We start from the raw sequence: 24420 nt of genomic DNA on the forward strand, positions 1-24420 counted from the left end.
CTCTCCTACAAAGCCCTCTCCTCCCTGGGTCTTCAGGCTTTGGGATTTGTCCTTAAATCGGCTCTGCAACAACAGCACATCTTGCTCCCCTGGGCACACTCTGCTCCTGCTCGAGTTCCTGAGAAAAAGAGAACTGGGATTTTCTTGTTCAGACCAATGCTCTCATTCCATCCCACCTCCCAGATAAACACGCTCACACTGATGGAAGCAAATCTCTGCTAGATCAAACCAGGTCAGCCTGTCTCGTACCCTGGATGAAAAGCTTCTTTGTGCAGAAGCATGCAGACCCCAAGCAATCTCGATGAGCCAGTTAATGCAGCCAAGAGCTCGCCTTGTGCCCTCCTTACATTTCTATTTCAAAGCCTTTCCGAACTCCAGCTCTGCTCCACACGCTGCTCTGCTGAAGCCCAAAGAGAGCAGACAGGGAAATTTCACCCCTTCAGTGACACACCTCGGATTTCCAGCCTTTCAAGTCAAACCTTACGTTCGGCGCAGCAGGAGTTTTGCAGTTCAGCAGCCTTTACCATCAGAAAGGTAACCCCGAGACAAGGTCACCTCGCTAACCCGCCTTACGAGCGCTCTCCTGGCTGCAGTCCCCGCGCTGCAGCTCACCACGAAGCTGGCTCCAGCAGCCTTACAAGTGCGCGCCACACTCCAGCACCTAATAAGATTCATTTAAGCAGCCTGAGCTGACTAAAGCTGTTCCACTAAGGAGAGGTTTTTTTCCATTAAGGGCTTAAGCCGAAAGCATTCAAACATCCAGGATGAGCAAGCACAGACGTGAGTGACAGGGCACAGAAGGGAAAGGCCGGATCTGGGTGCATTAACCCATGTGCGCTCCAGAGCCGCCAGCAAAACACAGCCAGCCCTCAGCTTACGGCTTGATCCAGGGGGAGACAAGAGCGCAGGTCAAGGGGGAGGGAGGGAAAACACAGGGAAAGATAAGATGGAAAAGATCGCGGGGACCTGAGGGCCAAGGACGGGCGTGCTGGGGAGCGATGAGCCTGCACCCAGGAGAGGATGCTGCTCCCGTCGTGGTGCAGGGCGAAAAAGGTCACACTGAAAAAGGTCAGAGTCAGCGTGCTGCAGCTCCAGGTGGGCTGTGATCCACGCTTCCCCTCTCCCCCAGCGCTCACCAGCGCTGCAGCACCACCCCAGCACGCTCCCTGGGGGGATAAATGGTCTCCAGCACTCAGAAGGGATGAGCCAGAGCCCATCGCAGCAAGGGCTAGGAGGAGAAAAGCTTAAAAAAGTGCCGTGCAGAGGAAAGGAAGAGGATCACATGAGAGAGGAAGGATGAAATCTCGTATCACAGACAAGGAAACGGCCTGATTTCTCTGCACCAGCCACATCAGAGCCAGTGCACCTGCAGCACTGCCCCGGCCCTGGGGACAGCGCGCAGCCCCTGCCCCATGGGTGGGCGGTGAAGGAAGGCGTCCTGCTTACCGCGTGCGGCCGTGCGATCTGCACCGGGTAGGACATGGCGTGCGGGGGGTAGCGCGGCTCAGCGGCACGCCAGTTCTGTGTCACCGGCTGGGTAGATCCAGACATGTCGAAAGAGCAGACGCGGCGTTCGCTGCTTCCAAATCACCGACAGAGGATTAGGAGAGCCGAGAGCTCCTCTTCATCATGAGTGTGCTTTCCACGTCACGCAACAACTGCAAGCAAAAAGAGGGAAGCAGCAGATTAAAACTCAAGTCAAGCACAGTCCTACAAGGCAGCTGAACATCGAGCCTCGGGTGATCCCCAAGACCTGACCACGCGCGGTTCTCCACCAGCCCTGCTCCTGCCCCACGGCGTCCCTCCCTGCTGCTATCACAAGGTCCCTCCCCCACCACCCTTCCCTGCTCACACCTCCCGGCATCCGCAGACACAACGCCCTCCTTCCCGTGGTAGTTTCTGCATCCATCGGAGCCAAGCCTGATGTCCCAGCAGCTAACTGGGCACCGGACTGCCCAGCAGCCCCCACAACCCCCGGGGCCACGCTGCGTCACGCCTCCGGAGCCACCCGAATATTGAATCAGCCTTGCTGATTGGGATCAAGTGCCACAGAAGACAGCGTGGCCCAGAAGGTATTTTCACAAACACGTCGCCCACGTGTTCAATGGTTTATCGTGTGTCGCAATCCCTTTCGCAGCCCTAACGCAGTCAGGAAAACCAGCACGGTGGGAGGACGCCCCTCACCCCCAGGAGAGGTTTACAAGTTGCTGATTTTTACAGATACAAGCGGCGTGTTTGGAGAGGTCTCAGGCCTCCGCTCGGTCAGGATTTCGACTAGAAAGTAACGCACGTCTGCGTGCTGCCAGTTCAGGAGGCACTAACCATCGTCCTCATATTAACGGTTAATTACACCCAGCGTAAATTCCCTCGGCTGCCTGGATTCGGAGGATGCTGCCACGACGGACCCGCGCGGGGAGAGCTGCGGCCCCGCTCCCTCCTCCTCCATCTCACGCAGAGCCGCGCACACCGCCTCCTCCCCAGCGGAGCTGCTTATTAAGTATAGATTTGTGCAAGCTCCGCAGCGGTATCAAACTCTTTCATCAGCACACAAGGAGCAGCAGAAAAAGCTTAGGGCGCTGCGAGCTACCCGCTGGCCTCTCCCCGCCGCTCTCCGGGGCGCGCAGCGAGCCCGAGCCAACGCAATTTCAACTGAACCAGCAGTTGGCATGTACAAAAACCAAAAAGGGGTGGGAAAGGAAAAGAAGAGGAAGCCTTTTTTTCTTTTTCCTGCGAGACCACAGATCGGCCCGTGCTGATAAACCACTCGCTATCTGCGACGAGCAGGCACAGGACCGCCTCGCTGCTGCGCCTGCATCCACGCTCTGCTCGGCAGCCAGACACAAAACCAAACCAAAGCAACGGCCCCAGCAGGGCCCCGCAAGCAGAGGAATCCCCCTTACGGAGGGCTCAAGTTATATGAAAAAAATAATTCAAAGTATTCCCCTTAAGGCCTAAGGATGGCAGAAACGTGGCTGATCTCCATGTGCGTTATCGAGGTTTGCCCCTGGTACAGAACAGGACGGCTGCCTCGCAGGGCTCGGTGCTGCCCGCCCCCGGGCAGGAAAGCCCCTGAGCACGCCGGGGAATTCAGAGACACCCAGAAGGCGGTGGGGACGCGCTTCCACTTCCACTCTGACTGCCCCGCTTCCCCTCGCGCGTCCAACAGGATGCGATGCGAGCCACAATCCCCCCGAGCAGGCGGTCGGACACCTGCTCCGCTCACCTCCGTGGTCACCACGCTCCCAGGGCTTGCAAACGTGGGCACAGGGCCGAGCTGTGGCCCCCAGTCACCAGCCGCAAGGCTCCCTGCAGCTGCCAAGGAAGCACGAGCAGCTCTCGAGAGCACCAAAAGCCAGCGAGGATCTGCAGAAGTTGCAGGTACTTTCCCAACAACGGATCCGAGCTCGGGCACCCTTGCTCGCAGCCAGCTGGGGGTTAATTTGCGCACACACCCGTACACACGCTCCAAGGTGAGGGGACCCGGAGCCCTTGGCAGCTTGCACCGAGCCAAGTGCCCCGCTCGGAGCTCACCAGGGGGACTGGAGCACACCACGGCAGCTGTCTGCAGGGGAAGAAACGCAATGGCTCTTTCTTTTATTTTTTTTTTTTAAAAAAAGCCCTCTTCAGATCAGGAGTTCAGCTTTAAGACGCAGCGCCAACTGCCAAGACACACTGTCACGCTTCAGAAGAGTTTAAAGGCTTTTTGCTTCTCTTTGTGCAGGCAGCGAGCAGAATCAAAGCCCTCCAGACATTCCCCAAACTTCTCGGCTCAGCAGCGAACGGTGACCGTGCCAGCAGATCAGCGGGCACCGCGCTGCACGGGGAAGTGACCGAGCTCAGTCATTGAAGAGCGCGCTTTCTAAGGGGTGGAGACGTGGGAGCCCACGAATGCCATTTTGACCCTCGGTGCCATCTTTACACTCATCAGCTCCAGGCAGGCCGGCTCGGGGAGCTCTGTCCACGCACCTCCAGCTCCGGGAGGACGGGTCCTCGAGGGGAGCCAGCCCCAGCAGCCGGTACCCGTGAATTAATTGTTTGTAAGGGAGGAATGCAAACAATAGGGGCAGATTAATGGGAAATAAAACAGAAATAGCGCAGCCAGGCTCCTTAAATCTTTAAGGCTGGGCTGTTTGGTTACTGCTTCTCTCAACTGATTTTGATGAGGAACAGACGTTGTCTCACAGGAAAAGTATTTCTCCCCCCTGGTTGGAGTCCTGATCAGAGAACGTTTTATCCGCAGACCTGCGTTAGCCATTACGGTGCTAGGTACGAGGAGATTTACAGCCTGATTAGAAACAGGAGAAAGCAGGAGGTTACTGGCAAATCCAGCCCCAGGACGACAGCACAGAGCTGCGGACGAGGCGAGAACCTGCAGGAGCTCCTGAACCCGTTTCTTGCCTCCCGGCTGGGAGCCTCCCAGGACCCTGCCCCGCTGCCGTAGCCTTCAACACCCCCTCGCCACAGGACAGGCGCTCGTCCGCACTTGGCCACGGGGCCGTGCGTGTCTGCGTCAGGCCGGCTGCCCAGCCCAGCACACACGGATTCTGCCCATAGCATGCAGAAGTAGCAAAGATTCAAGAGTCCTTTGCAAGAAAGCTGATTTGTTAACAATTAAAAACGCTCGGCGCACTTGTTGCTCTTCAAAGTTAGAGTGAGCCCGGCGAGCCGCCCCGCGCTCCCACGGGACAGCGGGATTCCCAGCCGGATCCCTGCCTTGCTGCTGCCACGCTACGAGCGTGGGTGAGACGCCCTAATTACCCTGCCTGGCTTCGTCTGTGCGAGGTGAGAACAAGGCACTCCCAGCCCTCAGAAAGCAGCGCTCCATCCCTGCGTATAGCAGTTTTAGAGATCCCAGTGAGAACAGACCGCTCGACTTCAAAACAAGCATGAAAAAAAATACGCAAAGCCACGCTGAAATAAGATTAACAGCCTACTCTGTTTCTGGAGCGCCAAGTAACGTTACTCAACTTGTGGTCTACAGACCATGACGGTCTGCAGAAGACGTTAGAAGGTAGCCCACAAAATGACAGCAGAAAGACAAGAGAAGACAACTTAAACTTACTGAAGGCACCAGCCAGTACCGCCCCGCGATGCAGCCCCTGCCCGGGGGAGCGAACGACGTGCTGCTGGCACTCACCGGGGTACCTTTCATTGAAGAGCATTGACACGAAAGCTAACGCTTAACCGCAAATAAAACGACGCAAGTTTTAGGAGAAAACAATCAGCTCTTCTGTACTCGGACGCTAAATACACGGCCATTTTCCTCTTCGAACGCGCGCTCAGAAAGGACGTATCCTCCCGTCGACTCGTGCATTTCGAAACAAAGCTCAAGGAGACCTTCGTTCGTAACGCATCAATAACACCAAGCCACGGCGTTCCCCTCCAGCCCGACCCGCCAGCCATGCCTAAGGCCCCAGCCCGCACGCGTGCGCGGCCCCGCAGAACGGCCCGTTTACTGCCGGCAGCCGCCCCGCAGCCCGTAACGGCATCCACGCGCCACACATCCCCCGATCAAAACCAGAGCTCCAAAGCAGCCGGAGATTTACCCCCGCTTTCCTCAGAGCGCTGGTGGAAGCAGAAGAGTAATTAAGACGTAATGAAAATGGGTTGAAGGACGTGCCTAAGCAACGCACCACAATGTAACGATAATGGATTTGTCTAATCAATATGTGCATGAAATTTTCTTGGAAGACAGCTGACATTACCCACAAATATTTGTATGTACTGTATCTATTAAGGCCTTTCAATAGGGAAGCCGGCCGTCTGCCATAAATTTAGGGCTCTATTCAGAATAACAAAGAAAACAATGTCACTGTCTGCAGCCCAGGAATCCACAGTAGCATTCAATCACAGCGGGGTACAGAGGTTTTAAATTAAAATAGCAGCACAGGGTCAACAGGAAAGATCAGGCACGCCCCGAGCTCCCCGGCAGGGCTCGGGGCTCCTTTCAGCCCCGCGGTCGGGGCCTTCACCCGCGTGCCACCTCCCAGCACCTCGGAGGAGCAGAGCAGGAGGCAGGGGCTCAGCACAGCCTGACAGCTCACAGCACCACGATGGCAGGACGTTACCCTCGTGAGCGGGCACAGCGGGTCCTATGGCCACATGGGTGGCAGCAGCTCAGGAGCCGTGCTCGGTGTGCCGCCGTGCCTCCTCCTTGCCGGAGCGGCACCCGTGGCTCCATGCACCGCTTCCAAGCCCCGACGAAAGGCGACTTCTCCGCCCTGCCCCTGTCACAGCCCGGAGCAGCAAAGCGGGATCTGGGACTTGTGTTACCTCCTTTCAATCCTTCCGAGCTATTTTGGGCGCAGGACCCACCTTTAGCTCTGCCCCGAGATAACCTCTGCCAGCGTTTGCGAGCAAATCTTGGCACCGTGGCCGCGCGGAGCAAGGTCGGAGGGTTTGATTTTGCCAGGCCCGCTCCCGGCGGCGTTTCCCAAGGCAGGTTTTCCAGGCAGGCCCCGCTCGGAGCAGTGCCACAGGACGGGCCTCGTGCTCACAAAGCACACCCGGAACTAGGGCCGTAACTCCTTGTGCTTGGCAGCCCCAGGGGGCAGAGCTCCTCCTGCGCCCGTGGCCCTGCAAACCCCTTCGCTCCCTTCTCCATGGCGAGTGCCGCCCACGGCACGCTGCTACTGAGTGGCAGCTTCAGGCTGCGTGCCCAAAGGGGACCCTTCAAACCCTTAAAGATACTGACGAGGAACAGAGGGGGAGAAAAAAGAAACCGCACAGAAAAAAAAGGGGGGCATTTGGATCCAGGCACGGGCCATTCACAAAACAAAGGAGTTATTTTAAGTGTAGGCTGGAAATAGAAAACAAATTAGAGCATGTGAGGCCTTTGTTGAAGATGATCTGCAAAGACAAATGGAAATGGCTGAAGAGGAAATTTAAAAACACGCACACGGGCACTGGGACTGCAAAGGGAAATCGGGCAGGAGGCTGGAGGAGGAGAGGAGAGGAGTGATGGTCAAGTGCCAGAGCAGATGGGACAGAGGCAGCCAGAAAGAGATGAGAAAACGAGTGCAGGACAACAGGAGGGGACCAGCAGAAGTGCCTAGTAAAACCCCAGGGATGGAAAAAAACACTGGAAAAAAAAGCCCATTTTCTGATGGGAACCCAGCCAAAAGCTCCAACCCCACAGACGCTGGGTGAGTTCACAGTGAGAGGTGCCCCCCTGGGACAGGAGGACCACGGGGTGCGGGTGTGTGCTGAAGCCCCTGCCCCTCCAGCAGACCCCAGCCCGAGCTGTGCCCCCACACCGGGGGGTGACGGGGAGCCACGTGGCCCCCCTCCCGTGTACCACCCCGCACGTCTTTCCCACTTCGGCACCCCCCTTACGTTAAACACATGCTTAAATATCCTAACTGTTATGCAGCACTAATCTCAGTTTAATAAACACGCGCAAGCAACTTTAAATCAAGGAAAAAAAAAAATGCAATTCCTTGCCAACGCGCGATAATGAGACAGTAACTGCGGGCCCACTTCAGCCCCGCTTCCAAGCACATTAAGCAGCGCGTTAACAACCCTCGCTGCAACACCACATCATCGCTGCATCCACTCGCAGCTCCCGGGAGCTAACCTAAGCCCCAGACTAGCCAGATAAACACAGCTTTTAGAATGCGAGGGAGCTTACGAAGCACCTGTGAGCTTTATTTATTTATTTCGCCCGGCGCATGCTGCTGCTCATTTGGTTTTCAAACACTTCAGCTCGCATCGCTGCGGAGACAAGTCCTCTGATGTCTTGGGCGCACCATGAAAGCCTGGGGAGTCATCTTCTCGAGATTCTTTTGTTGAACAAATTACGCAGCTCGGGAGTGACATTTCTGATTATTTACATCCCGCATAAAGAAGGGAAACTCATTTTCTGGATTCCCTGGGATAAGCTCTTTGAGGAGGATTGCACTGCTAAACACTCTCTCCTTTTGCACGCTCCCAGTTTCAAAGATGACAAAACATCTCCTTGTTCTAAATTATTCTTTTTCTTTCATGATCCTCTAATGATTCAGGAGTCTCAACTTCACACAAGCATCTTTGAAGAGCCCTGGCTGCCAGCGTAAGAGCTGAACTATTGTGACAAACGGCACCATTTAAAGCCTCCATAGGAAGACGTGCAAAGGAGCAAAATTACCCTAGGGAACTGAAACAAAGCCTGCAAATAAATTAAATGACCTGTAAACTAAGGTACTCAAAAATATGAGATGCTGTGCAGCTGCGCCATAAAATACCACTGAAGAATGGAGCCACTCGAGGCCGGAGCTGATGCAGACTGACCCGTTTTACTCCGGGTCGGGGTGAAGGAGCCGTACTTACCCAGCACGTCACCGCGCCTCGGACGCCGGACAGCAGCTTAAGTGATGCTAACTCAATTGCTCGTGCTCATCCGTCAAACACCAGCCCTGAACCCTCCACCAGGCCCTTCTCCTAATACTCCCCGGGTAATTACTAGTAGATTGAGTCAATTTTCAGCCCAGGTTAATGACCAAATTCCAGCCATTTGTTCCCGCGCGTTTCTGCTTCTTTCATTTCTCCCCAGGAAACGCGATGAGTTCAGGCTCACCGGTGGCCCAGTGAAAGGAGCTCATTAGTTCACAGCAGAGCAGCCGGGGAGACAGGTCTAAGTGGTGGGAGCCATTAATTGGGTATGTGTTCTGCTTTCCTCGGCTAGGTAATTAATAGCTTCTAGACAGAAAGTCAAAGCCTCTCTGGAGGCACCAAAAAAACTTCACTGTTTGCATCCAAGGCGTAGCAGCTCGCGAGATGCCTGCAGCGAGGGAAGGGGGACAGGAGAAGGCGACCTCCTCTTCCTCCTCCTCCTCCTCTCCCCCTGCTCCACCAGCTGGCACCTTTTTAATTTCCCTTTCCCAGGCTTGGAGCAATGATTTTGAGGCTGCGGATCGCAGCCCTGTGGGAGTCTGCAGACTCCTCTTCAGTCGCCTTTCAAGGACTCCTTCAACTCCTGCTCCACAGACAGGACACGTCCCGCGTCTGCCCTTCCACTGGGAAGCTCTAAGCCTCCCCGAACTGGAGAGGCTGACGGATCTGCTTTGAGTCACATTGTCAAGCTTTTCTTTCCTGGGCAGAGCTTTAAGAAATTTCTCCTGGGATTTGCACAACATACAGATTGCAAAAGTAAACCTTGGGGGGGGAAAGGAAAACATCGTTTTGATCGCCACATGTTGCATGACTGGAGCTAAGCTTTTAAAATCCCAATCCTTGACACCACCACGCACTGGAAATTTACTCAATGGCCTCAGAAACTGAGCCTGTAAAGGGGAAGCAAAGGCAATGAACCTTTTCTTTGGCCAAACTCAGACAACTTCATCTCTCTTACACTCTCTTGTTCACATGAGAGAGCAGGACATGACTTTTCCCTAGATATTTAAGTTTGGGTATCCCATATTCTCAAATTCTGAAAAATCTAGCTTCAGCTACAAAATTAAGCAAGAGGAGCTTGTGCAGAGGGAAAGGCTGAGACATTAGGTCTGAAAAGCTCTAACCTGTACCTGCTGCAGCTATTTGTAGGTTAGAATAATAAAGGCAACGCATTTCAACAACTGCGGCTACCCATGCTGCTTATCTGAAAACAAAAAGCAACGCGAGCACATGAAGGAAGAAATTCCTTTCCCTTCTGTTGTTCTGTTCCTTAATGGGAGATGTGAGTTTTTACCTCACTCTATCCTACCTACCAGGGACTGCTCACAAGGGATGGTTCTCATCGCTTCCTAGGGCCGCACACACATTGTTCGTCAACGGTACTGCAGGTAAAAGCCTCGAGGGAAGGAAAATTTGCTCCCAAGAATTCAAGAACTGAGTTTCTGAATTGGCTTCTGCCCTGGTAACCAAAAGCATGATCCCACAAAGGCTTTTTCACAGGTTGCAGGAAATCAGTCTGGGAACGGGTGTTGCGTTGTCAGTGACCGCTGCCTACAACCTCAAATCCAGTCTCACGGCACGCACCCAACGCCTGCCAGCAGGACGGGGCCTGAAGCCTTTGGCCCACCCGTCCCCTGGTACCAGAGGGACGGGAGAACTTTGCCTCGTTTCCTGGTGAAATTTCCGTTTCAGACCCTGGGCTATCAGCCTGCCCTGTTTTGCAATCGCTGAACTCAAAGCTATTTATTATTAACAACTATTGCTGCTAAAAAAAAAAACCCTCAGCCACCCAAGTCACTCCTGGGATGAGTCACCAGCCCAGCTCGCTGCTGAGGCAGCGCAGGCACAAGCAGGTACCCTCGGTCACCCCACGCCTACCTACCCCGGGGCTGAGGTTTCGGCTGGTTACTCAGCCTCCAACCCTTGGCCACATGGCAGGAACGAAGAAAAACCACGAGGGAAACGTCTGACGCAAAGCGCTCCTCGCCAGCTGGGAGCTCCTCTCATGGGCGAGCAGGAGCCCTCGCAGCGAGGCGATGAGTTCGGGCAAAACTGGTCAGGGCAAAAGCACCAGGGAAGTCAGCACAGGCAGCAGCAGTCACAGTCCCAAGGTCAAATATTGCTTTTATGGAGCTACAGGAACCAATTACAGAACAATGAACTTTTCAGAGTGCACCTGAGGGGTACTTCAGGATGTTCCCCTTCATCAAGGGGTGACCTCAATGCATGAAGGCCTCAGATTTAAGTTAAGATGGACTCTGGTTATCCGCCACAGCAAGAAAAGCCACGGCGTCTGAAATTGTCTCTGGTATGAGAATGAGCTTTCCTTGGTACTGGGCTGGCACAGGACAGCTTACACAGGGACAACAGAGGATTTCCATCCCCAAATCTCCATCACCCTCGCTTGGGTGGCTGAGCTGCTCGTGAAACAACTGCAGGCAGCAGCCCTGGTGCTTTCATGGAAGCAGCCAGTGACGGTGGTTTTAGCTTCAAACAGCTGCGGTCCTGCTGAGGACTCCGCACGGGGAGGGCACAGGCAGCCGTGGCCATTCCCACCGCCCCGTGTGAGCTCCCCTCTCGTCCATGGGCTCAGGGGAATCAAGCCCTGCTCCACCTCACCGCCCGAGCCAAAGGCAGCAATAAAGCACGGCTATTTAAAATAACCAAGAGGCAGCTCGTAAAGGCCTCCGAGCCCTTTCACCCCCCCCAGCTACTGCCAGCTGGCCTCTGTCAGGCTCCCTGGGGAGGGGACATCCGCACCCTGTCCCCCTGGTGCCCCAGCAGCAGGGCCAGCTGCCAGCGGCTGCGCCAGGACCAGGACCGGGGCTGCTGCCTGCCACGGTGGTACCCGAGCCATGGGCTTGGAGCAGGACGGAGCATGGCCGGAATGAGACGTGCCCTCAAGAAAACTCCTGCATTTCCCTTCAAATCCCTGAAGTAGATCAAGGGGTGAAGGTGCTTTGGGTCTGTTCTGTGGACATGGATAAAACTAAGATGCACTTCACAAGCATCCGAGGAATGTTTAATCAAGGAAACCCCAAGGAAGGGGTAACGCTCCAATTTATGTTGCGCAGGAATTTTTATGGATGAACATAACCACCCCCACCTTCCCCCACTAGGTTTTGTTGCATGCTTTGTCCAGGAAATTGTCTGTTTTAATGCAAAACACTTGACCACAATTTCAACCGATGCAAGATGCGGCAGAGCTGCGTGCCCAGCAGAAGCAGGGTGTCGCTCACCAGCAGTCAGGGAATTCCAGGTTTCCTCTGCAATCACAGCCAGGCTGCCCCAGCGCCTGCTGGCAGCCTCCCAGCTGCTGGGTGCTGCTCGGGGGAGCCGAAATGACCCCAGTGGGAAGTTGCTCACTTACCTATGCAGGCAGGACAGGGAGCTCTTCTGCCCTCCTCCCACAGCGCTGGTTTAAGGGGTGTGGAATGGCTTAATTATGCCCCTCCAGGTAGGAAGAAGTCACTTGTCTTTAAATACTCGGGCTTTTATTGAGTTAACGTGTTTTAACAAGGTCAGGGCGCAATGGTAAACTTACTCACCAGGGAGTTCATTGCTTTCCCCCCACACAATTAAGCAGCACCTACCATGCTTAATTCTGAGGCCGGGGTTAAGGTTACACACTTTGCAGACAAAAAGTCAAGAAAAATATTCAAGTAGTCAGGGCAAAGAAACCTTCCCTTTCTTCATCACGTATCAGTGTGCCGGACACCAGCACCCAAAGTTGTGCCCCTGGAGGGAGCCAGCGGGGCAACGGGTGCCTTCGCCTCCCACCACGGGGAGTGCTGAGCTGCTCCAGGCTGCTGCGCTCACCTTGCACCAGGCTGGGCAATCATCTCCTTTATTCCTGTAGGGTTATTGGAACAATACGTTATAGGAAATCTACCTCTCCAAAAGGCCCGTTTATGCGAAGAGGATCAGTGAAAGCTGGCAGATAAATTACGCATCTCTGACCTTCGGCAGACTCAGTCCTCCTGGAAGCAAGTGCCCATGGACCCAAGTCTCACACACGGCCTGAAATAGTGCGTGAATTCACCTGAACAAGCAAACTGTAGGCAACACTGTACCCTGGGAAGCCACCCCGGTGGTTTACCCTGCGGGGCCTCTGCAGAGTACCCCCCGAGCCCAGCACGCTGCTGCTGCCTTGCTGCGCCAGGGTTCCTGGCTCCACGGGGATTTCACGCTTGGTGAGCGAGGGAAGCTCCCAGCTCGAATCCCTGTGGTCCCAGCAGTGACAACAGCTGCCGAGCAGCTGGCTGGGGGCTGAACAAGGAGGCACAGGCCGTCAGAGCCTACCCGCGCCGCTCCGCTCTTCCCACATCTCCTAGGGCACGGTTGGTTGCCCGTTGGTAGGAAATCTCCAGGAGCAGATAAATATTGCAGATGAAGCGAACAGATAAATATTGCAGACAGATTCTGGAAGCAAACACACGAATGAACGCTGAGTTGTTTGATAGCATGGAAAGAAATATAAATTGCAGCTTGCCCCCAGATCATCTGCGTTCTCCCCCAGCCCTTAAGAAGCCTGGGGTTTGTTTTCACAGCAGCCCTCCACGGGGCGAGACCATTCCCACAGCCAGTGAATCCCCACGTGTTCGTTTCCATCGGCACCCTCGCCACAACATTACCAAGCCCTACAAGCTCCAACTCCCAGGGAAAACCGCACCATTACCTCTCTGAACATATGCCATTCATCACGGCAGATCATTTAACCACGTAGAGCGGAAAGTCGCTTGCGAGGCAGGAGCAGGACAGATTGAAAGTTAGCACGTTAAACGAGCTGCACTTCGCGCCAAGCTTCTGCTTCCAGAGCCCAAGCGCAGCCCCGCTGCTGATGCTCAACAAAGATCACTGCAGTCAGTCATTAAATAGGTGTTTTAATGAATAGGTAAATCAATCGGTATCAGCCAGAGCTCAAAGAGAGCTATCAGACGTGGTAATAACCCACAACATCACCAACGAAGGTTCCTGTACCTGCCTATAAGACACCCGCACGGTGCTGATCTGCAGAACAGCCCATGCCATCTCTCAGTTCTCAACCATTCCTACGCAGCCCTTGATGTAAATACAGGCTATACGCGGTCACATTTCACGTAGGTGATGCTAAAAATACAGATGAAACATCGCAGAACGTTAAGAAGCAGTCCTTCGGGATCGCACTGGAGAATATTTAATAAAGTCAAAAGCTGCAGGCTAATTTCCCCCGAGAGTTGCCACTTAGAGCCTGTCGCAGTGAGGATCCATCACAGACAACACCGATTCACCCACACTGAAGAGCTAAAATAAAAATCAACCCTCTTCTTCCTTCCTTCTTGCCTGCTGCCAGCCACTAGGACATCATCGCCTTGGGTACAGGAAGGACACCGCTGGTCCTGAGCGCTGCCTACAGCACAGCCCCACAGCAAACCTCAGGGACTGGCTCCAGGCTGCAGAGCCCGGCGTTACGGTGCCTGCAGGGGCAAACATGGCCCGAGCTGGATGCTCAGGGGGAAGGGAGAGCACCTCCGCCTGCTTGCCCGGCTCGGAGGAGCTGCCAGAGCAGCTGGTGAGAGCCCCACCAAGCCAGAGAACGGTTGGTGCCCAGGAGCAGCAGCTCTCGACTCCACTTCTTGGCTGCGCAGGTGAGCAGCTTGTGCTCTCTCCTCCGAGCTCTGAAAGCAGGCAGAGACAGAAGGAGCATCGCAGCTTTAGATGGAGCTCTTGACGCTGAGATACTTCCCGCAGCATTTCTCAGGAGGGGGAAATAAAAGCAACCAAATGCCTCAGGTCTGCCGCGCTCCACCAGCCTTCCTGGCAGGCAGCGAGCAGATGCCTCACCTGAGCTCAACCTGGCGCTGCTACGTGACTGCGAGGGGTGGGAGGAGGACGGGCCAGCTGAGCAGGAAGGGGAATATCTCCAGCTCCATCATCACAAGGCCCACGCCAAGAAGCGCGCTGCCAGTTCCTCGTCTGCTTTACTGAGCAGCTCAAACAACGAGCACGGAGGCGGGCAGCTCCTGCAGATGTTCTCGGCCCCACTCCCAAGCAGCAGCTCAGCCCCTCCTGCTCGGCAGCACGCCCTGTCCCCCAGAGCTCCCACCCCATAACCTCCCCGGGAGGATCCACGATTAAACTCTTCCACTTGCTCCTTCCCGTTATTTGGGCTGCGCAGCCTCACACAGCGCTGCTTTGGAGGCACCTCTCAGCTGTGAAAGATGCAGAGAGGTCTTGTTTAACACGGCCTGGCTCAGCATCCACGCTGCCAGACAAATAAGTCACCTCCCGCTGTGCTGCAGCTCCTTTGGGCACGCTGACCTACAGGTGAGTTAGGAGGGGCACTCGGATTTGGACGTAAAACCACCAGCCTTTAAACCATTACAAAGCCCGAACGATGCTCCTGGGCACAAGGGCACGAGGGGAAGGCATTTCCCGTCCACTGCTTTAAAAAGAGGATCTGGGGTCCCTGTCCCTTACGTAACAATAGCTACTCAGGGAGGATAAGATCAACCTCTAAGCAGGATTACAAATGTATCTTCCCTCAGTAGCGTGATCTTCCACAAATAATCGCATCACGGAAAATAATACTGAAGGTATTTTTAAGAACCGCACTTTGGATCGCTCGTAGAGCACGGAACACCCACGCAACGAAAATCAAAGCCTCTTCTTTTAAGTGCAAGGGCAACGCACGCCGTGGGGCGTCTGTGAATGCTGCGCCTCTCCCCCATCGGTTATGGGATGGGGAGCACAGACGCAGGAAGCAAAGCACGACGATTCTGGTGTCACTGATAAGCCCCCCAAAAACAAGGCAGCGCTAAGAGGTGCACATCAAGCCAGCCGGGCTCGCTTCAGAGGGCAGAAGTGGAGCACCACCAGCCGATGCACCATCGGGAGCTGGGATTTGATGTGCTCTACCTTCTGACAGCACTTCCCCGCTGTATCTCCCTCTCAGATCTGGATAGCAGCTTCCTGCCACAGGACTGCAAAACCTGACAGAGGCACAGTGTAAGATCCAACCCCCGAAGAGGATGAAAGGCAATTTTTTCACTCTCGCTCCTTGCCTGGCACCGAGCGGAAGCAGCTCAAGGAGCTAGCAGAAAACCACCCTACGAGCTCCCGGGGTAGGTACAAAGCTTCAAACCAGCACTGAACTTGCAAATCAGCTTTCAGAGACCACAACTGAAATCCATAAACCTCTACCTCCTGGACTCCAATCTAGTGGTTTTGAGGTGGGCTCAGAAGCATTTTCTGAAACTGTGCTGGAAATTAGAAACGCTCCATGTAAATAACACCACTTAGAGGTGCGGCCTTCCCCGCTTCCCATCACCATCCGCACAAAGACATCGTCTCACCCCGCTGACCACCGCACCAGGCAGCAGTGGGCTACTCCAGCAGCGACATCGCGGGTGGATTTGATTGCAGGGCTGGTTACATCCCCACCCACAAGAATCACGCGGCTTCCAAAAGGCCCCAGCAGCTTCCAAATAACTTAAACAACTTAAATAGATGAAGCCACGGAGGACGTATGTTTAAGGAGTCTCAAGCTATTAATTTAGTGGAAGTACATCCAGCACTATCTTTTGGAAATATCAGCAGGCAGACAAAGCGTTGTCACACGTCACTGCTGTGTCAGGGAGCCAGCACATGCTCGTGAATGTTTTGTTTCCAGGAACAGTGACACACACGCGTTGTGACTAAAGGACCCCGCAGCAAGGCAGCCAAGACCAAGATTTGCACGAGCGTAAACCAAGAACGTCATCGCTGGTGGTGGGAAGGGGCGAGCCGAGATTTGCCAAGCCCACGACAAGGTGTGTGTGCTCTGAACCATCTCTCTCCAAGGGTGGGAAAAGTACTCAGAAAAGCCTATTAAAAAAAAAAAGGCATGACTCTCAGCAGAAGGTAACCTGAGTTTAACACCAAGAATTCCAATGAAAACCAAGCAGCCATCACAGGATCTGGCAGGCAGCAGCTGGGAACGTGCGCAGGACAGGGTCTTGCTGTCCCGGTGCCACACACCAGCCCCAGATCCGTCACGGGGAGCTGCTCCTCGCTCGGCTTTCCCTCTGCGTGGACTATTTGCAGCAACAGCATTAGAGCAGCCATCAAGCAGATGCTTAAAAAATGCAGAATGACGTTCAAGTGACATCTATCCATAAATCAGCCCAAACCACAAACATCTGAAGAAGATTTTCACTTAATCCAATTTTCTGTAATCTCTCTCTTTAGTTAAAATGACAGAAATGTCAAAATGGGACTTTACTCCTCTGTCAAAGCATCTCGTGGTGAAAAGGAAAATAAGCAGGCTCTCACACGCAGCACCACTTATTAGGTTAGAAGTGTCAAAACTGTACTTTGATTCTAACTATTAACAGTCACATCCACATGCTGTGCCCTTCTGTTTCACTTCATTTCCCCCAAAAGCGGGCACAGAGCATATGCTCGATGCCAAGCGTCGTCTACACAGAAACACAAGTTCCACGTTTTTGGTTTCCGATGACCCCGCGCCCGTCTCCGTTCAAGGGCACGCAGCCTCCTCCGCGGGTCCGTCTCATGCCACACCTAAGTCTTGTTCACCATCGAACGTCTCAGGAAGACTATTAAAAAAAATAAAAATAAAGAAAAGAAACCAAACCTTCCGAACACACCAACCTTAACTTGCTTCCCCCCATCTCTCCACGTTCATTAGCAAACAGGATAATTGACTCTGTGCCTGGGAGGAGCCAGTCCACAGATATATTTCTGCCTGTGCGTGTATGCGTACCTTCCCCCAACGGTCACAAAAATTAAGCCATCACCCAAGAGTCCGAGAAAGTGAAAGAAAAATAACCTACTGTCAGAGGCGGGGGTCTTCATGCATTATTTAATGAGAACTCTGTTGGCAAAACCGGTGTTGTTTTTATATAAAAGCTAATAGAAATTGTACCTCCAGGTGTCAAAACACCGATGGTAATTCCTGCTGCCTCAGACATCTTCATGTTTCAATTTTAGCAGTATGAGGAGCCTGCAGGGAATCCGAGAGGGTAAAGTGCTTGTACTCAAAGAGAAGCAGAGAGAAGGAGAGCCTTTTTATTCTTTATAAAGGGCTCAGGGGAACGGTTCTACTCACTGGAATTATCAGATCTGGTTCCCCTGCTCCTTCCCTTCCTTGAAAGAGGGAAGAGCAAGGTAGGCTAACAAGGAGCGATTGTGTCGCCTCGACAGGAAAAATCAACGAGGCTGCTAAGCAGAAGCGTCAAGACAAAGAGAACGTGAGCAGAAGACAGCGTTGGGGTGCAGCAGCACAGGAGCAGCTGCCATTAATGGATTCATGGGATGCTTAAATGGTTTCCAGAGAACAGACAAGCTGCGATGGAACAGCAATTTTATTTATTTCTTCCTCCTTCAAGTTTCTGCCTAGAAGCACAGCAGCACGTTGGATCCCAAGCCCTTAACTCCCAGCTGCACGTCTTTGGTCCTGCCCTGAGTGCCAGGGAAGACCAGCACCCCATCGGGGACACCCATGGGACTCGTGGGCTGCTCACACCACTGTGCCCAGGGCCCTCGGGCGCTGACTTTTACCCACAGCAGCTGCCCACCGGTTTTCCCCTTAAAAAACCAAACTTCTGTAACTTCCTGGTGTCAGCGCATGGAAGCATCTCCCAGGCCTTCCTTGCAGACCTCCCCAGCGCGCCGCAGACGCCGGCTGACCCACCCGTCTCATCTTTGTTCTCTGCTCAAAAACCTCCGAGGTCGCAGCTGACATCCCGACGGGCTCCTCCCACTCCTTACCCTTCTCAGCCCCGCACCAGACTCACGCGGTGCAACCCCCGTGGAAGCGGTTGCCCACCTGTGGGACTCGCAGCCGAGGCCCCGCACGGCGCCCGGCAGCACCGGGGAGAGAACCTGTAGGTACAAACCAACGCAGCGCTGGCTTCCTGGGGCACTGCGCACATCCCTGAGGCGAGCAGCGCTCCACTTCTCACAACTACCTGCTCACCTTCTGTCACCTGCCGTCATTCCTCCTGACGCAGCCAAGATTTGATTTCTGGACCACAGCGCTGACAACCCATGCCGCTCTGGGCCAGCTCTGCCAGCGGGATCACACAGAGCTGACTCAGCCCATCGCTGCCCAGCGCCGTGATGGGGCACCAAGACAAAACCCGCAGATGCATAAAGCTCCCCCACCACCACACACCCCTGCAGCGCACAGCGAGCTGGCCAAAACGAGACTCACGGCAAAGGCACGAGGCAGCAAGCATGCTTTCACACCATATTGGTAATTAATTTGTTACGGGACTTAGGAAAATGTTGTTTCAGACCCGTGCCAATTCAGCGGCCTCCCCATTTTAAACTACACCCGGCCCAGGTGTAGCACAGCCCACGACCTGAGCAGAAGGTCTGAAACCCCACGCTCCGGGGCTGCAGCTCCTCGGGAAGCCCCCAGGAGCACGTCGCAGGCCAGGCGCCCCCGCACCGCTTCCACCACCGAGGAAAGAGGAATCCGGATGGCGGGAGGGGAGGGAGGGCTGGGAGGGACAGACAGGGAGAAAACAATAGCTCAGGAATTTGCGAGCAGCTCCGCATGGTGATCAAGAAAATAAACAACTTCTCCACGCAGCCGCCCAGCCGGGGACACAAAGGTCTCGGAGAGATCCTCCGTTGGGTCGTGAACTCCCGCAACCCCGGTTTCAAAAACAGCGCCGAGGAAATTCCCAAGGAAAAAAGTCAGCGCACGAGCGAGCTCAGCCGAGCAGTGCCAGACCGGCTGCCGATCGCCTTCCACCTTCCGCACGCCGAGCCCCTCGCACGTGCAGGGTCCTCGCACCAACCGGACCCGTACCCAGCTCCCACCTCGCACCAGTTTCCCCAGCACAGCACCAGTGGCCGGGGCATGGAGCAGTCCCCTCGTACCCAGATTTGTGTCCCCAGGGTCTTCAGGCCCCCCCCAGCACCCTGGCTTACAGCTCTGCTAGCGCTCCGGGGCTGCCAGCCGCTCCGAGAGGCGTTTGTTGACTTCTTGCTTCTCCAGCCGTGTCTCACAATGCGTGGTACAAACTTTGAGAGGCAATGACCTCATCCGAGCTGGGAAGAGGGAGGCGGGGGAATTGGCTCCTTGCCACCTTCTCATTTTTCACATTAAGAAAAAAAAATAATTTATGAGAGAAAGTCCATTTTATTAGTCTAAAAAAAGAAAAAAAAAATCCCATTAGAACAAGCCTTGGAGCGCGCCGCTCGCACAGCCCCCAGCGCGGCAGCACCGTGGCTTCAGAAGGTGCCCCACAGCCGGGGCAGACCAGAACCCCACAAAACCCACGGATACCCCAGCACACGGCCTTGGGGACACCTCGGCTCTGCGGACAGCTCAGGAGGCACGATGCTGCAGCACAAGCACCTCTGCTGTCTGGCCAGGCAGACTTAACTTCCCCTGCAAGCACGGGGAGGGACTTCCAGCCCTCTCCAACGTGCGACTGCTCCCAAAAGGCCATCACGTACGCGGACAGTAGCTGGCGACTGCATTTGGGGTTCAGGTACCCGGGAGCGAGCCATCAGCCACGGCTCTGCGGTGAGCAGCGACGGCGAGGCGTGCCCTTCGCTCTGCCCAGACACGCGGTGCAGCCTTCCTGAACGCACACAGCGCGTGTGCGCAGCGCGCCGCAGACACGGGGCGCATGAATTCTGCGCACTCACACATTTTATACCCTCGTATTTCTGATGTTATAGATTCACACATACATTACTCATAACTGTTAAGAACAGAACATACAGTTCATCTTGGCACGAATCCCAGAGGAAGGGAAAAAAAAAAAACAAACCTCGCAGCAACAAATCTAACTCGAGTCCAACAGCATCTGTGGTAGGAGCTAGAGGAGTATTATGGATCATTAAATTATTGAATTATTTTGTATAACACACCCGTGTGTCGCCAATAACACGAGTCAAGCCTGCTGCTTCAAGGAGCATTTCCCGACCTGAAGCACTCCCCCAGTCTCTGAAGTTTTTGCCTGTAAGTGCCGAACACACGCAGCAAGCACAGGAAGCACTGGGAAAAGCCATTTATTTCTGCAGCGTGCCTTTGACAACCCCTCACAGACATCACTCAGTTCCACGGCCTCTCTGGGTTTCAAGTTAGGGCCCAAACACGTTAACGTGGGACTCTAATTGTACCCAAATAGCAGTTTTTTTCCTCAAGCTGGGCACGCTGGCCAGAGCCGGCGGCGTTCCCTAGTGGGGACTGTCACAGCCGTGCAGGTATTTCCTTTTCACACCCCACACCACGATGACCAAGTCAGCCCAATCAGCACGGACCGAGAACGTAACTCCCTAGCAGGTCACCATGCGATGAGGGGAAACAGCAGTCACAGCACAGCGAAGCCTTCACGTGCCTTTAAACCGCTACTGCAAGTCTCCCAGCCCCGCTCCCCTCGCCATCCCCGCTGGGCACGGGATTCCCACCGCGCCACCGACATCGTCCCCAGGGACTGCGCAGCCACGACGCTTGGAACCAGCGAAGCCGCCCAACCTCCAAGTTCTGCGGGCAGAGTTTACCGGCAATAATTCCCTTTCTGCAACAGCCAGCACAAAAACAGCAGCTGCAAACTCCCACTGGCCTGACCGAAGTCAAAACACCCCGCGTGCTGCTTTTCAGGCAAACCCAAATTACAGCGTCGTCTGCTGACTGTTCCAGGGACGAACAAACCCACATTAATTACAGGCTAACTTCGCAATTCACCTCTCAAAAGCACAAAACATCAGCAGAACTGCTTTGATCACGGCGACAAATCTGTCTCCAGCCGGCACAGCAATGTGTAAGACCAAGGCACTCGGGAAAAAAAGAAAAAAAAAAAAGGAAAACACAAACTTTTCTCCCCGTTCTGCTTGCCCACTGCCCTCCCCTCCTCCCCCCCCCAAAACATGCTGCAAGCCAGCACGGGCTGAGGGACACAGCCACATCTGAGAGCAGCAGAGGCTCGCGAGCCCTCGCAGCTCCTCTCCTCCAGCCAGAGGCCGGCCACCTCCGGGCAGCCGCAGGAGCGCGTTCCCAGCCTCCAGTGCCGTGGGCAGCTCCCGTGTCGCAGGGCCAAGTCCCGGTTTCTCAAAGGAACTTCTTTCTGCCCCGGCCTGCTTCAGCTCGCCAGACAAAACGCCACCAAAACAGCAGCAGCCTGGCCAGCCTGGGGGCACTCACCTAGCGGCATCCCCGCATCACCTCCGCAACCTCCCGCATCGTTAGCAGCCACCGACGCAGCTCCGAAATAAATAAATGAGAGAGGCCACACAGCCTTAAAACTGAGCTGGAAATGAAATGGAAAGCCTGTAATTATTTCTCAATGCTCCTGCCAGTCTCAGCCTATAAACACAGTGGATTACATAAGTCCACCCCTCCTGTTTTGAAGCCAAAAGTATGAGCTTTTCCTCCAGCTCTGGCAGCAAGTAATAATTCCTCGTAGCCATGGCAACGCTGGCTGGCTTCCAGCAGACAATGGGTGAGTTGAAATACTGCGAGGCCTTTTTATAGCTTAGCTCTGAAACCCTCTAAAATATGAGCTATCTTATGGCTAACCCAACTCGACAACCTCTCTCCTCTTTAACTGTTTCCTGACGGCCGTGCCCGGTCCCGGGATCGGGGGTGACGGCCAGAGGCTGCTCCCGCTGCCCTCGCACCCGGGAGCGCATCCAAGGCGAGGCCCTCGGTGACTTCTCCTCGTCCCGCGCCGAAATCCCAGCCAGGAGGACCTGCAGCAGCTGTGGTGACCGCCACGGGCTGCCCGCGGTGTTTGGGTTTCTCCTGGTTTGAGGCTGCTGCTCAGCAGGTAGGTTTTCTCTGACGTTTTCGCTCCAGCAAGCTGTGTGAGGTGCTCCTCTCGGGTTCGCCTCGCTCGAGAAAAAGCGGTCAGACAGCAAGGTAATGCTCGTGTGCGCGTTACGCCGCCCCTGCTGTCTCGTGTGAGCAGGGCTGGGGTTTGTGGGGCTCTGGGCATGACCTCTGGAGCAGCAGGAAGCCAGCAGCTTCCCAAGGCCTTCTTGGCAACTACCGGGAGACCTCACCTGTCCTCTTGCATCCAGAGAGCTGCAGCGAGCCCCGGAGAGCCAGCCGCATGCCAGGCACCCCGTCCCCAAGCAGCTTGGGCATGTCCTACAGCAGGCCAAGGGAAAAGCATGGACGCACCCTGCCAGCCCGAGGCAGACGCAAGACTCGAAGGGAGGAGGAGACAACACTCGAGGCACCATTCGAGCCAGTTGGGCACTTCAGAGCGTTGAAGTCCAGGGGTCTGGTGACTGCATTCCATCCAATTCCACAAGCAGAGAGGCTGACGGACACGCGGCAGCTCCCAAGATCACAAAGTCAGTGTTCAGCCTCCGACAGCACACCGAGCTGCCCGGGACAACTCCACAGCCCCCAGCCGGCACGCCAGCCCCACGTCCACCTCCGAGTGGGATTGCCACAGCTCCAAGTAACGCTCACCCCAAGGGCTGGGAGATCCTCTGCAATCTGCCGAGTTTTGCAAGTTAGAAAATAAGCAAGGGAAACAATAGCAAATAAAGAGAAAAATTAAAAAACAGCAGAGCCAAGGCCACCACAAAAACAGTTAGCTGACTTGTGAGTGCTCGAAATAGCGCTGCCAGCGCTCACGACCCGGCTCCAAGCCTGGCAGCAGCCCTGGGAAACCCAAAGGCCCCGTTTGCTGGTGACTCTGCAGGGCCAGCCTCGAGAGCAGGCGGCCTGCTGCCCCGACACTCGGGCAGAAAGGCGTGAACGCGTGACCCATGGGAGCCTTTCGCACTGAGAGACTAGAAGGCAAGCAAAAAAGACCATTTCTTTCTAAATCTCATTACACTGGAGAGCACGATTATGGTTTTTTAATGCGCAAAGGTGGTAATATTGCTTGGAGCTCTAGCTCAATTAATTATTTTATGGGGATAAACACGCGAGGACACACTAAATGCAGACCATCGAGGTTTCCTGGTACCTGGCCTCGCAGGCGTACAGCTGCTCAGTCCTTGCTACAAGGCTGCATCTCCTTACGCCAAAGAGCAGCAATTCTCAGCGGAGTGGGAATTACTCGTCAGGATGCATCAAGCTGGAGCTCAATTTGTAGCGCTGAATTCTCACGGAAACTATCTGGGGGGATTAAAAAAAAAAAAACTCAAACAATTGTCTTCCACCTCTTAGCACAAACCAGGATGTGGCAAACCCTGGCAGATGCTCGTTCTTGCAGCGAAACCTCCGAGATGGCCACGAGTAGCAGTTGCTGCCTCAGATAATTGAACGCACGTTGTGCTACTGCGGCGCCAGGCAAAGCCACGCACGGGGCAGGAGCCGCAGCCGGCACGGGCTGCGTGCCGTGGTCCTGGGAGCTGGGGGTTAAGCGAAGCCGAGACTTGGCCGTCACCTCTCTTCACGCTGCTTTGTCACATACACGTCTGGAACACTTACAGTTTCTAGGCGAGAAGAGCAGTTTTTTGTTTTGTTTTTTTTTTTAAATGACCAATTTTCTGGGTTCCACCCCAGTAAGTAACAGGCGAGCAAACCACAGAGAACTGAAACCCAGCGAGCTGCTTAGGGGCGGGATCCGGCCCTGCCTGCCCGAACACCGCAGACGTTTGGCTAAATTTCATGCTTGGCTCCTGGGGTGAAATCTCGGTGGGTCTCGGGATATCTTCCTGAACAGACGGCATTCAGCCCCCGTCCCACGGCCCCAACCTGCTCCAACGCTCGCCATCACCAAGATGACATTTAAGAGAACGTGGCCACAAAATGCTCTCCCCCCAGTGTGAAAATAAAATAAATAAAAAATACAAGCTCTTGGGGAAAAAACAAAACGACAATGTTTCCTCCTGGCTCTGAGGCATCACATGCACGCGCCTGCAAAGATGCAGGACCTTCAAAGCAGGCATTGGGGGCCACAGGAAGGAAGAAAATGAGGCCAGAGCCAGCAGCTCTGGAGAAACCCCGCTGCCCTTCCCCAGACCAGCCTTCCTCCTCCGGGCAAGGAACATCCCCACAACAACCCCAGACACTCGGACGTGCGATCCAAAATGGGGAATAACAAGTCGCAACTACAAAGCCCCGCTTAAACTTTAAAATGG

General features: G+C 54.6%; 1 protein-coding gene across 14 annotated transcripts in view; it reads right to left on the reverse strand.

Moving 5' to 3' along the window:
* The window catches only part of NCOR2 (nuclear receptor corepressor 2), a 230811-nt gene that overhangs the window by 162170 nt on the left and 44221 nt on the right, over positions 1 to 24420 (reverse strand). For 13 of the 14 annotated variants that reach the window (XM_035341049.1, XM_035341048.1, XM_035341040.1 and 10 more), the window contains exon 2: positions 1447 to 1658. In XM_035341049.1, coding sequence (XP_035196940.1) covers positions 1447 to 1551 — 105 coding nt within the window. In that variant the 5' untranslated portion in view covers positions 1552 to 1658. Of the gene's footprint in view, positions 1 to 1446; positions 1659 to 21517; positions 21662 to 24420 lie in introns of those variants that run through there. The other variant, XM_035341036.1, reaches the window with a different exon arrangement.

The sequence above is a fragment of the Oxyura jamaicensis genome, chromosome 15, assembly GCF_011077185.1.
Source record: "Oxyura jamaicensis isolate SHBP4307 breed ruddy duck chromosome 15, BPBGC_Ojam_1.0, whole genome shotgun sequence".
Taxonomy (NCBI): domain Eukaryota; kingdom Metazoa; phylum Chordata; class Aves; order Anseriformes; family Anatidae; genus Oxyura; species Oxyura jamaicensis.